The sequence below is a fragment of the Oenanthe melanoleuca genome, chromosome 8 (genome assembly GCF_029582105.1).
Source record: "Oenanthe melanoleuca isolate GR-GAL-2019-014 chromosome 8, OMel1.0, whole genome shotgun sequence".
In the NCBI taxonomy this organism is placed as follows: domain Eukaryota; kingdom Metazoa; phylum Chordata; class Aves; order Passeriformes; family Muscicapidae; genus Oenanthe; species Oenanthe melanoleuca.
This window is the reverse complement of record NC_079342.1, coordinates 28,046,437-28,062,941: the sequence shown is the minus strand read 5'-3', so window position 1 is coordinate 28,062,941 and position 16,505 is coordinate 28,046,437. Positions and strand designations below refer to the sequence as shown.

The 16,505-nt window shown below is 37.1% G+C and overlaps 1 protein-coding gene across 4 annotated transcripts in view; it reads left to right on the top strand.

Moving 5' to 3' along the window:
• Window positions 1-16,505, top strand: part of RALGPS2 (Ral GEF with PH domain and SH3 binding motif 2) — a 119,581-nt gene that overhangs the window by 38,848 nt on the left and 64,228 nt on the right. For all 4 annotated transcript variants that reach the window (XM_056497738.1, XM_056497736.1, XM_056497739.1 and 1 more), the window contains exons 5-8: window positions 828-911; window positions 6,570-6,659; window positions 9,826-9,918; window positions 13,886-14,012. In XM_056497738.1, coding sequence (XP_056353713.1) covers window positions 828-911; window positions 6,570-6,659; window positions 9,826-9,918; window positions 13,886-14,012 — 394 coding nt within the window. The remainder of the gene's footprint in view (window positions 1-827; window positions 912-6,569; window positions 6,660-9,825; window positions 9,919-13,885; window positions 14,013-16,505) is intronic.

Sequence of the window (16,505 nt, the reverse complement as noted above, 5' to 3'; positions counted from 1 at the left end):
CTAAGTTATATGGTAGCTGGATGTAGTGTGAATCTAGCTTCAGTGAGGAGTTTTCAGCATGGTGGTAAAACTGAGAGCACTTCAGAGTGGATGATCTGGAAGGAAGACATGAATAAGTGAAAAGAAAGGGCTGTATTTTGCTGTTACACCACTTGAATAATTAAGTTGTGTCTATATTGATTATTTTTCTTGGTAGTGCTGTGGAACAGGTGTTGAATGCTGTCTTTGCATCTATTCATGTGCTGTTGTATACAAATGGAAGAGCTCATTTTGGTACATTTAGTTATTTGTGATTTTAATAAAAAACATATTTGTTGAACTTGATAGTAAATAACAAGATGCAGTTTCCCAAAATAGGCTTCTTTGGAAGGGAAAACTGAAAATAGTGTTTCTTTTATTATTACTGCAAATTATGACCCTTCTTTTGGTATTTCTTTAATGCAATATGCCAAGTTAAAAATATGGGACATTTAGATTGAGTTAACTAGGTGTATTGTCTCTGAATATCTGCAGTAAGTGATTAAATACAAAAGGACATTTGGCTCTCTTGCTCAGATTCACATTTAAAGCAGCTTTTTCTGTGGCAACAAAATTAGGAAAGCTCTAATTCAGCAAATGATGAATTGTAATAATCCAGTAAACACAATTCAGAAATTATACTTGTGGAATCTCAATTTGTAGAAGGAATCAGAATAACTGTATAACTTCAATGTGTTGTTGCTCTGTTATTTTAAAACTTAAAAGATTTGTGTCTTTATATGCCTTTGGCTCTGAACATGTGTTATGCACTAATTTAAAGAAGTGAATTTTCATCCTTTTTCTCCCAGGAGCTGGCAAGCTGTGGCTGGAATAAAAAAGAGAAATACAGTTCTGCACCAAATGCTGTTGCTTTCACCAGAAGATTCAATCATGTGAGTTACTTTTTTCCAGCATTATTGCATGTACACATTTTAGAAAGTTTGTGGGATTAAGTGTTCTGGCACATCACTTTTGTTTTGGATCACAGCTGATTACTTGACAACTTAAGGAAATCCTTTTTGCAGATACTTTATCTACAGGATATGCAGAAAGACCAAACCAGTGTTGAAGAAATACTCTGTTTTAAGTAGCAGCAATCGATGAAAAGTGCATGTTTTCCCCAGAACTGCTGGCTGTCTTTTACATAGAGACAGAATCATAATTACAGGTTAAATGCCATACAGGATTTCTGGGTTAGTAATTAGATGTCATTTCCTTCTGTGTTAGTGGAGTGTCTTATGCTTCACATAGATGTTTTTGTCCCTAGAAACAGAAGCCTCTTGTCAGCATTGGTACCTTTTTAAGTTGATTCTAGGCAAACTTTTAAAAATTCCAAACAATTTTTCTGTAAAAAATTTGTTCTTTAACTCTGTATTTGGCATAATTTTTAGGTAGTATATTTGAGATTTATGTTTTTCTTACTCAACAATTTCTTTGTATAAAATCAACTACTAAAAGAAGAACAGAATTCTCCTGTTCTCCCCAATTAAAGCTAGATGAGTCCAGCTGTGTAGTTACCCAATCATTTCTCAAAACTGTGATGCTCTTTTTAAGTAATGCCATATTTTCTCTCTCAGATGAAGTAATTCTATTACTCTCATTTCTCCTCTTGTAAATGTTTTTAATCATGTCTCAAACTTACAAACTTAACCTCCATACCGGTTTCAGAGAGATCTTTGTTAATCATCTCAGACCAAACCTCTCAATTTTTCAGTGTTTTTTTTCCTATCAGTTCTTGCATACTTTCTCACTTTTCTTGATTGCTTACATTGAGGATATGATCAAGTCCTATTACTTTCACTGATGGCACTTAGGATATTTCTTAACATACTGACTGAAATGTTTGTCTGGATTTGGGTTTTGGACACTTGCCTGATTCTGCACTGGAATGAAGAGAAAATGTTACACTGCAAACTTTTTGTGACTGTACCATCTATTGAGATCTGGGGTGTTTGGCCAAAAATTTGGGAGTTCTTGGTGGGTTTTTGTTGCTGTTGTTGTTGCTGTTCTGCATTTAGTTGAAATTCTCCTGATCTAGCTTTTGAAGTTTCTTCTGTTAGAATGTATAAGCTAGTTTAAAAACACTCATGGTTTTGACTCTAATCTCAATTACACGCCACTGATTTCAACATTTGCTGCCTTGCTTATTCATGGAAGTTGACTCTTCCAAGAAATGTTTAGTTTTGCTGAATATTGTGGAATGTTTTTGTAGTAAAAACCATTTTAGACTGTATAACTTATCAAGGACTGCACTGCTCAGTTGTTGTTACATGCTTTACTGAAGAACTGCAGGAACTGCCTGAAGTCAACTTCAGACATACTAAAGAATTGTTAAAATATGCTCAGTAGCCAGAAGGAAGGAGGGGAAATTTTATCAGAGGAGTAAAGACCTATATCAGCCTTTGTTCTGGCATCAAGGAAGCCATCAGTATAGGAGCAGAGAGGGAAAAGGATAGATATTGTTTCTGTTCCATTTACCTGGGGAGTTGTAATGCTCAGTCCTAAAATAAATAATTGGGAAAGTCATAGGGACTTCATGTGGCCTTCTCAGGCAGGAATACATGTCATCAAAATTTTGTTAACCTTTGAAGTTTCACTGGGTTTAAATTAAGCATTATGCATCTGTCTCTTCCCTTTTTGCCCTCAGCTTGCCAAAGGAAAACCATGAACAGCTCTCACTTTTTGCATAAAATAATATTTAATCAATAACAGCTGCTTCACAGCAAAATGATGTGCAGGTAGCATTTTGAAAGCAGTGGTGATTCTGTGCAGCTGATTACATTCCACTGAGGATGAGGTCAGGCAGTTCCAGCAATTAGTTATGGGATAATTGAATGTGGTGTCTGTAAAAACCAATCAAGTTCAGGGAAAGGAAATCAGTTGAATCCTTCCATGCCAGGACTCTCCAGTTCTTGGAGAATTCATTGTTGAGTGGTACTCCATATAGATCTAGCTATCTAATATTAACCTTTTAAAAAATATGTAACTTTTTTATTTCACTTTACTTTACTTTACTTTACTTTACTTTGCTCTGATCTCTCATTTTTCAGATTTCTTCTGAAAGTGATTTGTATACTTGCTCTTACTGGTAAACCTGTCAGAGTGCACAATTGCAAAGTTCACTTACTAAGATCATTGTCTTACCTTTTGAAAATAAACTTTTATCATATGTTTCAAATAAACAGTTTTTTTAAGGTAACTGTTTGTGTAAAGGTCACTTTTGGTCTCTTGGTTATCAGAGTCCCTCAACTGAAAATCTGTCTTGAGCATTTTATTTAAATGGGACTGGAACTCTGCTGCCACAGAGCTTAAAATATTAGAGAAATTTGTTAGCTAGATTCAGTACATTGGAACAATTTTAAAAGAAGAGATTGCAAAACAAAAATTTTATATTTTGCTGACACTGTTTATGGGTATCTTTTGGGGTTTTTGCATCCTTTTTTTGCAGTGGATTTAACTGGGATTATTGGAAATTAAGGAATGGAGTGGTTAGTATGCATGGAAGATACCTGAAAGAAAAGTCCAGAAACTATTAAAGGGATATTCTTGAATTTGTCTGTCTTTTGATTAATACAGAAAGCAAAGATAATTTTGGAAGCAATGACTATGAACTTAAAAGCACCAGTATAACAGAATTGGAATTTCAGATAAAGCAAGCATGTGATAATTTAAAAATCCTAACTTGTGATTCAAGAGCAGATATATTCAAAGTTGACCTTAATAGAGAAGAATAAAAATATATAGTTATATGTCAAGGTTTTAAATGCTGCCTTGAACTGGTATCAAAGGTATTGATACACAAAGGCTCAGAGTCATGTAGCTGATTGATGTTGGTACAATAACATTTAAATGCAGCAAGAGAGGAATATATGGAACAAATATGTATTATTTATGTAAGGAATGAAACAGAAGAGTTAATTTATTGTTTTTTCAGTATGTGCAATGCATTAGGTTATGGTGCTCTCTAAAGATACCAGTTAATAGACAAGACCAGCCATAACGCAGTGTTTATGTCAGTAAAAACACATCAGAGAGGACTGGAAGTGGTTGAAGTGGAAGTGATTAAGTATGTTTAATTCTGTATCTCCTGCCTACTCTGTCACTGAAGGGACTGGAGGGCTCTAAGCTTTGAAGGAAATTTGTTCTGGTTTGTTTGGGTTTTTTTTCTTTTCCTGCAAGAGCTTGGAAGTGTTGAGCTGAGGTCTGTCTCGAACTGGGGCAGAAATCAGGCTTCCTTGGGCACACAGGAGCATTTGTGTGTCACAGTGTTTGTGTCTCTGTCATACCAGTGAACTTCCACAGAAGTCAGGACTTACAGAGGAAATCAGGGGCTGTTTATCCTGATGAAAATGCTGGAGTGTTGCTCTGTGTTCTGAGCAAGCGTGTCACAGTGTGGCCCATCACAGGCATTCTGTTACATCAACAGTCTGTGAACTTAAAATCAGAGATTTGAGATCTTAAGGTTGTCTTCCCCAATTGTTCGTTCTGTTGAATATTGAATGTTGTGTGTGTGTTGTCCTTACCTGATTCTTTATGATACAGAAATCTGTGCTAAAAATTTTAATTCCCTTGATCTTCAACAGGAAAGTGTCTCCTTAAAAACTCATTGATCAGTCAGGGGAAATAAGTTCTTTTTCTCAAGCTGTGTAGAGCACCAAACTGAAGTCAAGCTTTGTATGACAAAATTTTGAAGTACTGTCAAATATTTTAGGTATTCAGTACTTCTGTATTTGATAGACTCAAAGAATATCTCAAGTTGGAAGGGCACATAAGGATTGTTGAGTGCAAATCCCTGTTCCTGGCAGGACTCAGTAAGGACACCTTCAGAATATTTAAGAAAATACTCAAGAAGACCTACATATCTACAAATTTTTGTTTTCTAAACAATGAAGAAAGTGCAAGAGTTTAAATTCTCTTTTTCTCTCACTACTCCTGAGATTGTCTCAGCACTTGGAGCCCAGTCCTTAGGGGTAGATTATTCTGTAACTAAACAAAGGGAATGGCAATCTCTGTCATTTAAATACAAGTACTGTTACTATGATTGTCAGATTATTACAATTTGATGATGTACCATCAAAAATGAGACAGTTTTTTCCTATTTTCTCCTTTTAACTTTAAGCAGTGGTTTCAAAACATCTGCCATTTTTGAGCATGGCAACATGCTGAAATTTTTTAATCACATGGAACCACTTTTTGTTTGTGAGGATAGCACAGTTTGTCAGCAGATATTTTGCTTTGCAAAAAAGAAAAGAGTAAAGAAAATGAAGAAAAATGAAAGGAAATGGAAACCTGAGCTCCATGGTTAATTCTTTCCTGGCTAATACAATCTTAGACAAACAGACCAAAGGAAAGTGATTCTTATGCAAGATGCTTGTGGGGATTTTTTGTGGGTTTCTTGTCACTCTTCCATTTCTCAGTTCCAGAGAGCTGTTGTGATATAATGTCCCAGTTTTCATCAGATCTTTGGGGCTTCTCTGTCAATCTAATAATTTTGGAGGTGTGGATCTTCTTGTTCTGTTTTCTGTCTTAGGAGCCATCGTACTGTACAGAGTCTCATTTTTCTAATTGAGATTTTGGCCAGGAACCTGAATGCATACACAGCGTTTGTTTACAAAAAGTAGTTTAGCATCACTTAAAAATCAAAGCAAAATGACATGTTGCAAGGTTTTCATGTGTAAGAGTAAGCTTAGAGTAAATTTCTTCATACACCATTTTCAGTAGTTTTGTAAATACCAATCATGCTGTATCTTGATGATAATTAATTTTTTCCTGACTCTAGCGAATACATGAATAAAAGCTGCAGTATTTGTTACCTTTTGCTAGTTCTTTGCTACTGCTTTATTACAGTTATGACAGTTTTTAATTTTTATCATTCTTTGTGAGGGCAGAGGGTGGAAGGGAGCAGAGAAGAGAAAACAGTGAAGTTTATACATATTACCAGATACTTTTAAAGTACAGCCTTTATTAGACATTAATGTAAGGATAAAATGCAGCAACTATTCTTTATACTGAATTTAGCAGGGTTCTTACACAGCAGTGAAGTCAGTCCTAGAGAGCTTAACTAGGAGTATGATATTGTGCTGTACATCAGCAGGTGATTGGCATAGCCTGAAATAAGAGTATAAACTAGAAGCTAGGTTATGGCAGAGCTTCCTACCGTACATTCTTACTTTGTTCAGGGTTAATTTTTTTCCAAGATGTTGGACATGTCAGTGAATTATAGTTGAAGCTGTTCAATTCATGCAAGAGTTAAGTAATGCAGCTTTGATGTTATGGGAAAGCAAACCAATGGATATGATTCAGTGTTAGTGTTTATATTCCTTAATCTTGTAAGCTTTTCATAACATTTCTTTATGATTTTATTTTCCTTGGAGAGCACTGTTCAAAGTTTGAGCATTTTGCCATTTGCTTTATTTGTGATCTCATCCTCAAGCTTATCCTGAACTCAAGTCTGTTTCCATAGATCCTACTTCAATAAAAATAAATAAAACTTTTAAAAGTATAGTGTTGAAACTTTGTATTTTAAAAAAAGGCATCTTTTTTTATTTTAGGTAAGCTTCTGGGTTGTTAGAGAGATTCTGCATGCGCAGACTTTAAAAATACGAGCTGAGGTTTTGAGCCACTACATCAAAACTGCAAAGGTAAGAATTGGTATTTTGAAACAGGTGTGGGATTCACCATGATCAAAGGTTTTATAACCTGTTTGGTCAGTTCAAAAATATTTGTGGTGAGATAATCGTTTGATACCTGACTTAGCTGGGGTTGTTTCTGTTGACATCAGTAACTGTTTGTCTTCTGTGTTGTCACAAAATGTACAGTCAGTTTAAGCAGCATTAGTCAGAGCAGAAGTGGTTTGCTTGCTTTTACCATTGGAAGGAAAGCATCTTTTATCTCTTACTCAAGTAATGTCAACTTTTAAGATGGGGTTTGAATAACAGACTTTGATTCAGAAGACATTTTGAAGGTCTCAATCTTGCCTAAAGCCTTTTGGACTGACATTCATAAGAAAAGGGTCAGCAAATCTGGAATGACATAGAGCCCTTCAAATAGAGGGAAACTGCTTCACAATAATGGGAAGAACAGGATGTTTTTCAGGTTTCTGCTGTCAAATGGTGGCAGCCTTTTACTATAGCTGACTGCTGTGACACCCCCAGGTTACCTGCAAAAAAAAATATGTAAAATATTTGTTAATAAATTAATTTTATATTCAAGCACATTCCCTGTCTTGAAAAGCCCTTTCTATTGAAGCAATATTTTACTCCTGCGGGATTTGACTCTTAACTTTGGGCGAAGCAAGAACTGATTTTGTAGGATTCCACAGGCTTTGCTCAATGATCATGCTGTGGTCATGAAGTGTTGATGATCTCTCTTAAACATGCTTTGATATTTGATGAGTATCTTCATCTCATGTATTTTTAAACGTAAATTCTTGTGTTTTTGTTTGAAATACAAACGTAAAAAAGTTGGATTTGTGATCCGTGTCCCTCCATAGCAGAGGGAGGTTTAGCTCTGTGTGGCCATAGTGCAGAACAGATGTGGGAAGCCAGGTGGGCTCAGGACTGGTTCATACTGGGATGGGACTGGCCAGTGCTGGGTGTTGCAGGCTCAGCTTTGGGTGCAGCACCCTGAATGTGTGTGACCTCACCAGTGTCCTGCAGGCTGCAGTGCCTGCTGGAATGCTCCTGGCTTGGAGGCAATTATGTTCTCTAACAAACAGATAAATGAGCTTTGCTTACCTGTCAGCTGTAAAAATCACAGTTGCAAAAAGCAAGCTCTGTATGAGGTGTTTCTTATATCAGTTCATTTAGCTCTGTGCTTCTTACCTTGGCTTTGCTTACATATGGCTGCTGACATGAAGTTACTGCAGTGGGGGCTGTTGGAAGGAGTTATCCAGAGCTATTATCAAAGCAGCTTGGTACCAGAAGTCATACTAATTACCTCTTCTTTAGAGGAGCTTTTAATGCACTCCACAGTGAATTCCTTGTGCTGGCAACCTGTGTATAGTTGGCAGTCCTTAAATAGTATCTTATCTACAGTGCTTAATGCATGAAGTAATTAGACCTAACAGCTGCATTCCCCTGAAGTTCCCAGACTGGCCTGGTTGGTGATGACTTCTGTTTCACTGCTGGCAGCAGCTGGGAAAGCCCTTCTTTTCATTTCTGATCAGCTGCACTGTCCTTTTAGTCAGGGAATTTTATTACCTTGCTTGGGACATGTGTGTGAGGAAAAAGGGTTGTTGTGTAAGTGGAAGGACAAACTTCAGCAGGACTGCTTGGAAGGACAACAGGACTGTGGTGTATGACAAGCATCCAACCCCTTCCATCTTGCCACACAAAATACTGATTACCCTTTACACTTGGTTATTAAAGAATCCTCCCAAAAAAGGATGAGGAGAGGGAAGCACTTCAGCAGAAGGTATGGGCAAACTTCACTGTCCAAACTTCCCCAGCAGGACATGCTGGAATCATGGGGTCTGAGCGCCCAGACTGGAAATGCTACTGGGGTGCCATTTAAAGTGGCATTTCTGACTGCTACTTGAGAGGAGTTTGTTCCATAAAAAGCTGTAAGTTTCCTGGCAAGTGGGTTAAGTGGAGAGATAATAATTTGCCCTGTTCCAAAACTGTTAGCCAGAAAACCATCCTTGGTTTTGGCTTTCATCCTTCCAAATAGAGGCTCTCCTTTGATGTTCAGTATTCAGCCAGTATTCCTTTGGTTAGTTTTTTTGTCCTTTTGCCTCTTGAAGGGCTTCCTAAGCAAGAAGTAAGCTGAGTTTCAAATAGGAAAAAGGATATCCCCCATTTTTTTAATAGGAAGGGCTCCTTATTTTTTCTTGCTGGAATCCTAACCTACCTTGGTGAATATGTCAAATGAACTAAACAGGATTTTAAATACTGTGATTGAATATCATTTCTCCTTAGCAAAGTCTCTCTGTTAGGGGTAAAACCTCAATTTGGGTGCACTACACCAAAAATGAAGGTAGTTTGGATCTCTGGGAGCTCACAGTTATCAGAACAATTGATGTTGCGGAAGAGCTTCAGGAAGAGCGTTTTCCTCCAGACTATTTCTAAGCTTTCATGACAGTAGTACCAGTATTACTTAGCCAAGGCAGTGGATAGTTTTTGAGACAGAGGGAGAGGAAAAAGAAAAGGGAGAGAAATACCAAATGCACTTAACACAGTGCTTTGTAGAGAGTTTTTAAAGGAATTCTTTTACCCTAATGTTTTTGCTGTTCAATTTTGATTGGGTTGTTGCTTTCTACTAGTTAGTTGTCATATCCCAGAAATGGCCTTTCAGTGAGAGGGGTACTCCAGGTATGTGGCTTTTGAAATTTAGCTCCTTCATTTCATCCTGCTAAGATATTTTTTAGGTGCTTTGATGTAGCCTTGGTAGTTGCATAAACTTCAGGTACTGACATGATTACATCATTCACCATTGGATTGTCCTTTCTGGCATGTTATTTTAAAACACTATTGAATGCTATGAAAGGAATTTGTTGGGTTTGAATGTCAGAAAATTTCTGGCACTTCTAATATATTCCCCAATATGTGTGTCTATGTAGATAACTTTAAGGGTTCTCTCTGGGCTATGAAACAGCTAGTTAGTCTAATCCAAAACCATAGAGATGCAGTAATAAAAAATTAGGAGGTGCTGTAAAAGTGGTCTGTGTACACAGCAGTTCACTCTAACACTTCATTTTAGATCATGCAAGATTTCTGCATCTTTGTATTGTTATTTATTATGTATTCATTATTGGCAGCACTTGGAATGTTGTTGATTGTTACTATTGTTCTGGTTTTTTGTCCTCAGAAACTGTATGAGCTGAATAACCTCCATGCACTCATGGCAGTGGTGTCAGGCCTCCAGAGTGCTCCCATCTTCAGGCTGACCAAGACGTGGGCGGTAAGTGAGCAGCAGGACAAGGGCGTGGGTTCATTTGTTCTCAGGTAAATATAACATTCTGAAGCTTGTTTTCAAGGATGCAGCAGTTACTACAGAGAGCTTTAACTTTGTTCTGCTGCATACATAATGCTTGTAGTCCCTCTGAAGTCTATGGTTTCCTCTTAATTTTTTTTTTCCATTCTGCTGTAGAAATATTTTCCTCTGAAAAATAGTTCCCTGCAGATTCTGCTAAATGCAGAGGCTTCTCTTTTGGCCAGAAGCTATTTTGTATTTAGTTCCTGGAAAATTCTGAATGCCAAAGCGGGTCATACTTTAATCATTTAGGGGTTTATACTGTTGGAATTATATTTTTTTTTTAGCTATGGAGAGCAGATGTTCAGAAACTCTTTATTCAGTTTCCATAAAGAGATTTGTTGTTTCTCTGTCTGATAACTAACTTTAACATTTTTAATTATCCTTTCATAGTTACAACTCCATTAGACAGTATATTTGTAGTTCTGCCTTTGTACAGTTGTGAAAGTACAATATTCTTTGGAATAATTATTTGTCATCTGTTTTTTGACTGGTATTAATATTGTTTATCATTATATCCTCAATAAGAAGAATATTAGGAGTTACTTTTGTTCATTGATACTTCAGAACTTAGAAAACAGTCCTTATTCAGCCATATATTGTGTAGTTTCTCAGCTGTTTCAGATGAATGTGACATTCAATGTGGCAGAAAAAATGAGGTGATTGAGATGCTCCTGTGCAAGGGATACATATAAGTGGATTACTAAAAAAAGATGAAAGCTTTCACTGAACACACACCCGTGCATCCTTGCAAAAAGTGTATTTGTCTCATAACTGTATGAAGATGTTGTTCAGTTGATAAATCTTCCCAAAATTGAATATAATTCACTTCTTCAAAGATACTAATCTAGAATTCTGATCACATTTTGCAAATGCAAAATTATGTTAGACATTGCTTCCAAATACCAAAAATCTCTCTGAGGAAATCTTAGTGAAATTAACACTTCAAAATGATCTCAAGGAGAACTTCTGGTTTTTAGATTTTATGTTGAGGAATTAGTTTTATGTAACTGTGAGGATGAGTTGATTTTTAAATCTCTTTTTGTACATGGCTCAAATTAAATGTAACTATTATCATATATGAATAATAACCACATTAGTTACTACCATGATGATGCCATTCAAAACTAGGACTCCCCAGTTTCTTTTGATGCTTGTTTATGCACTAGTTTGTACTTAGAAAGTTTGTTTGCTCTTGACATACTTTATTAGTCTTTAAAGTTCATCCCTCTTCCAACCTCTGAAATTCCAGGTACCTTCTTCCACATTTCTGCAGGTGTTTGATTCCTCACACAATCCCAAGCGAGTCTGTGCTTTTCATCATCTTACATAAGCCTTTGCAAATTCAAGTTGCAGGGTAGCTCCCAGCAATGTGCACTGCAAACTGATTTAGTTGTCCTTCTCTTGGAAGTTCAGCTTATAAATTCCTGAAGATAATTCTAAGCCTTTGGCTTTCTGTGTGTTAAAAGCAAGAAAAGACACACACCAAGCCTTTATTTGAGTCATGAAGGCATCTGGGTAAGTTACACAGGAACTCTCCAAAACCTTCAACAAGGAGGAATTTCTTCTCCATTTCTGATATGGTTTGCAGCAGCCCTCAATCAACTCAATTTACAAAGTCAGGAAAATAGCTGCAAGTATATTCACTCCCCCCCAAAAAAAGCCACCTTAAATGGTTGGAATCTAGAATTGAAAGGAGCCATTAAATACTTGCTTGGTAATCTAATGTTCCTAAAAAAGATGAAATGCATGTCTTCTGACGGTATGTCTGAATTTGTCTGAAATTTGTCTCGCTCATTGCCTGCACACACTCTGAACTCTGGAGAATAATAAGTGCTGCTTTTAATGTGTGATTTGCCCCATTCAAAACTTGAGAAGAATTGTGAGCCTTTCCAAGAAAGTTCACAGAATAGAATATAGCTTCTCTCCTTTTAATGTATAGGAATTCTAGATGACCAGTGAGGGTTTAGGCAATAAAGCAAATAATCATTAAACGTGTGAAGTGGGGTGAGCCAGCATTCTGAGACCTCATCTCTTTTTGCTGGCATTTCAAGAAAGTTGTATTCAGTGCTGGCACACTATAGCTAGAAAGCCAAGAGCAATTTAGAAGGCTCCAAATCCTTCCCTGCTGCTGTAAACTGTCAGCCTTAGCTTTTATTGTCTCTGCATATGTACTGCTCTTTCCTGTTCTGTCCCAGAGACAGAAGAAGAAACACTACTTAAAAAAGAAGTGACTCCAAAACTAAGGACTAAGATAAAGGTCCTTACTTGGCCCTCACAGAAACACTTCTTATGTGCTGGGCTTCTCTGGAATTTTCATCCCTGGAGGTGGAAGCATGGCATGAATTGGCCTAGGAGCACCAGGGGAAATCATGCAGGATCAGCTCGTTATCAGATGATCCAAAGAACCGGAAAAGATAGATCAGACTTGATTAAGAGTGTGTAAATCAGCATGTTTTGAGGAAAATGCAGTTCATTTCATTCAGGTTTGAAATCAGGCCATTATTGTATCTGTTAGTCTTCTTGTACCTTTCAGTCTGCACAACTACAAAAACCTTTCAGACATTGAATGACAGCAGAATGTTTTATGATATTATTAGAAGCAAGCTGATCCAGGCTGATAAAACAGCTTTGAGAAGGTGAACTTTGAAAGATGAATGTCATGTTTGGGTGTTTGGAAAGGAGTCATGTCAGTCTGCTGCTTCCTTCTCCTGGAAGAGTCTGAAGTTCTAATGAATGGAGAGGCTGTTCATTTGAGTATTGGAACCTAACCTGAATTAAAGATGCAAATTAATTGCTGAAATTTCAGTGATGAGTATGCCTTGGGAGACCATTCACTTTCAACTAGTGGCTTTCTCCTGAAAGCCAGCAATAAGTTTGTCTTTCTTCATGAAGAGTTGGATATAGGAAATGGAAGTAAAAATAAATTATTTCAACAGTGAATTTGCAGAAGGGAGATTTCACTTCTGTCAAGCTCACCTAGGTTGATCTTTAACTGAAGTGGAAAGAGGATATGTGTAGAAATTCAATGATCTGACCCATGTAAGTGCATTCTAGGGGAAAAATTGTGACTGGGTCTTGGAACACTGTATCTCCTGCCAAAATGCTTGGTGGAAGATCACCCTTTGTTAAATACTGACTCTAAGCTGAAGTGAAGACTTTGAGGTAGTTTTGCAGGAGCAGTTCAGGAAGATGTTTGGAAAATATCTTAACTTACTTTCCCCATCCTACAAAGAGAGCCTGGTTGCTTTTAACTGTATCAAGGGAAGGAACTGGAGACGGGAGGAATGGATAATGAAGGAGAGCCATGACTTTAAGTTTTCTGTTCAAAGTGGACATTTCTGTAATATTTAAGAGCCAGTAAAATTTCCAGTTGGCAGATGAATACAAGTCCATGAGCCTTCTGTAAAAAACCATAGATAAAATCCTTACTCAAATCCAAGATATGGCCAATACTAGCCACTGTGAAGAGAATTGACTCCATCCCATCTCAAGCCAACACACTTACAGATAATCAGAGTGAAAATGTTATTGGCATGAATACTGCTGATGTGGACAGCACATGAAATTGTGATGTGTGTTAGCTAGATTTGTTTTTTGGTAGCTTGTATTGTGCCAGGATACCAATGTTTTTACTTGCTTAATTTTTAGAAGTATTTTTTAATTTAACACCCAGAATTGTTGCTTTTCTTTGTAAACTTTCCAAGTGCTCTTCTTTAAGGAAAAAAGGATGTAATTTTGAAGCAGTTAAAAAAAAAAACCAGAAAAATCCAGCACACCAATAACAGCAGCAACAATGGGGAAGTGGAAATCTGTGCTTGTAAGGGTAAAAGAGGAAATAATAATGATCAAACTTAAACTCATCTGGTTTTGCCTTCTTTTTTTCTTTGCCTAGTTACTGAGTCGGAAGGATAAAGCCACCTTTGACAAGCTGGAATATGTTATGAGTAAAGAAGATAATTACAAAAGGCTTAGAGACTATATCAGCAGCTTGAAGATGACTCCCTGTATTCCCTACTTAGGTAAGCTGTAGCCTATTTCTCCAGTAATTATGCAAGCTAAACACCAGCTTTTAAGCATTCAGGAAACTCCGAGTACTTCAGTGGAGAATCTACAGCCCAAGCTGATTCTGGACAGTCTGTATGTGGCAGGACAGAACCCCAGAAAGAAAAAACCTCTTAAATCTCACAAACACTGCAGGTTTTACATCCAGCATCAGTTTTCTGGGAAACTATTTTGCCACATGTTGTACAGATACAATGACTTCTGGAGAAGTACTTCCATTGTTATGCCTGCCAGTCCTCCTAAATACTTGACTGTTGTAGTAATGATGGCTTGTCATTTATGAGGAGCTATAAATCACAAGCCTCTGAGAGAAATATAGATCTTAGAGTTTGGAACATGGTAAAATCTGGAGATATTGCTGTATTTATTATACACCAATGTGACAAGAGAAACTGGGTTGTTATAATTGACTCAGCCTTATGGAATAATTATTAAATTAGGTTCCTGTGTATCTAAAAACTAGATAAATACTTTTAATATGTGTTGGTTTTGTTGTCATGTGAATTTAGTGTTACTTAAACTAAACAGACATTAAAATGCTAAGTGTGCTGTGTTTAATGTAGCTTTTGTTTCATGAGATGTTGATAGTCACACAAAATTAAGGAACTGTGTATCAGGTTTTTTATATTTTTGCAGATAATAAGTTGCTCTTACAATTCAAGATGAGCTCATGTGGTCATTAAGGCCTATTAAACTGTAATCTCTGTTCCTGAATTTTGATACTTCCTTTACTCTGCTGGGCTGTTAACTTTTCCAGGATTAATTGGTTGAATTTTACATGCTTCTACAGAAATAGAAAAAATGCTTCACTGTGGTGGACCAGATTTTCATGCCCTGTAGTGTTTGTCATTCAGGGCCTGAATTGAAAGGCAGAAAAAGGAAACTAACCATTATGTAATGTGATGAACCATGGAGCTTTCCCATCTTGTGTACATGGACAATATAGAGACTTGATATGTAGTTCTGAAATGCTTCTTATGCTGATGCTTTTTACCTGTATGCCATGATTTTTGAAACATGAAACCAGCATCAAATTGTTTTCTTGCGGTTGTAGAAATCCCAAGCTAAATATTGGGAAACAGTTTTTAAGTTTCATGAAATATATAATTCTTTTCTATTGAGAAAAATAGAAATGCTCTTTACTGTGACCTGCTGTAGTTAAAGCATGTGTTGTGGCCTGAATTCATATGATACCAGTTCTTACTAGTGACATAAGGAATGTCCTCAAGCGTTTTTTAATTCTCTAAAGGAATAGTGATGCACTATTAGTGCACAATTAGTGGTGCACTCCTAAAATTTGTGCAGTTTTAAAAAGTGGCAAAAAAAATTACCTTGATCTGATCATACAGTCATGATAAATCTGGATCCATTTTGGAGGATTGATAGTTGAGTCTAAGTTTTCTCATTTGATGAAAGCTTTAATCTCTGCTAAGACCTGAGTAGATTTGTTATTTCTTCAATTTCCTTCCCATGGCATTTTTACTAATACTAGAGTAATTTGGAACAGAAGTAACTTAAACTGCTTGTTTAACTTAATGTTTTAAGCTTCTCAGTTACAGGTTACAATTCCTAAAAGGAATACTTCTATAAGATTGCTATAAGATTGTTAAGGGAGTAGTGCTGCTCCTGGTAGCATGTAGGGAAGCCTACCTAGAAGTCTGCAGATGAAAATGGTGATCATGACAAGGGGATTCCACAGGAGGGCGATTCCCTCTCATGGTGAAAGGAGGAGTGGGGATTCTTCACTCCTGGTGGGGAGAGCCAGCAGCTGCCAGGCTCACTCAAAATGCTCTTTGGAAGAGTGTAGAGCATCATACTTGCCATACAACTAAATCTGGCATTGTAAATCCCCTCTAGAGAAACACTGGCGCTGGTTGTGGAGACCTCTGTTTGGAAGGTCATAGGGAAAGTGAACGTATAAAGGAATTTCAGCTGCAGTTTCAAGGATGAATGTTTCACCCTTATGCAGACAAATGATGTGGGTATAGATTTTTTCATGGCCCTCTTGGCATTATAAGATAAATCTTAAATGCTTTCTCAGTGTAGGTTTTGCAATAGAAGTGAAGCCACAGAAGTACAGATTGTTGTCTTATTTCCACAGCTCCCCCTCTGTGGGTAAGAGGATGTGCTTCCACATTTAACTGCAGAGGGGGGAAATGAAAATGTTTCTCAGCTCCTTTCAGCAGTGATTGTGGTGTGATTCCAGAATTCTAGAAATGTAGGTGGGAGCAGCACATCATCAGTGTGGACTCAACCTACTTAAATGTGAGTGTGAAAAGCTGTGCAGCACCAGTAGAGATGGCCCTTGATACATAGTATGGGATATGTCATCAGTGTTGCATCACCCAGACAACTAAAGCAGCCAGGAAAAATGGGAGCTATGTATGTATATTTCACCTTAGAATAAAACCCTGATCTTCAAGGGAGTCTTATTCCAGAGTTCTGATCCA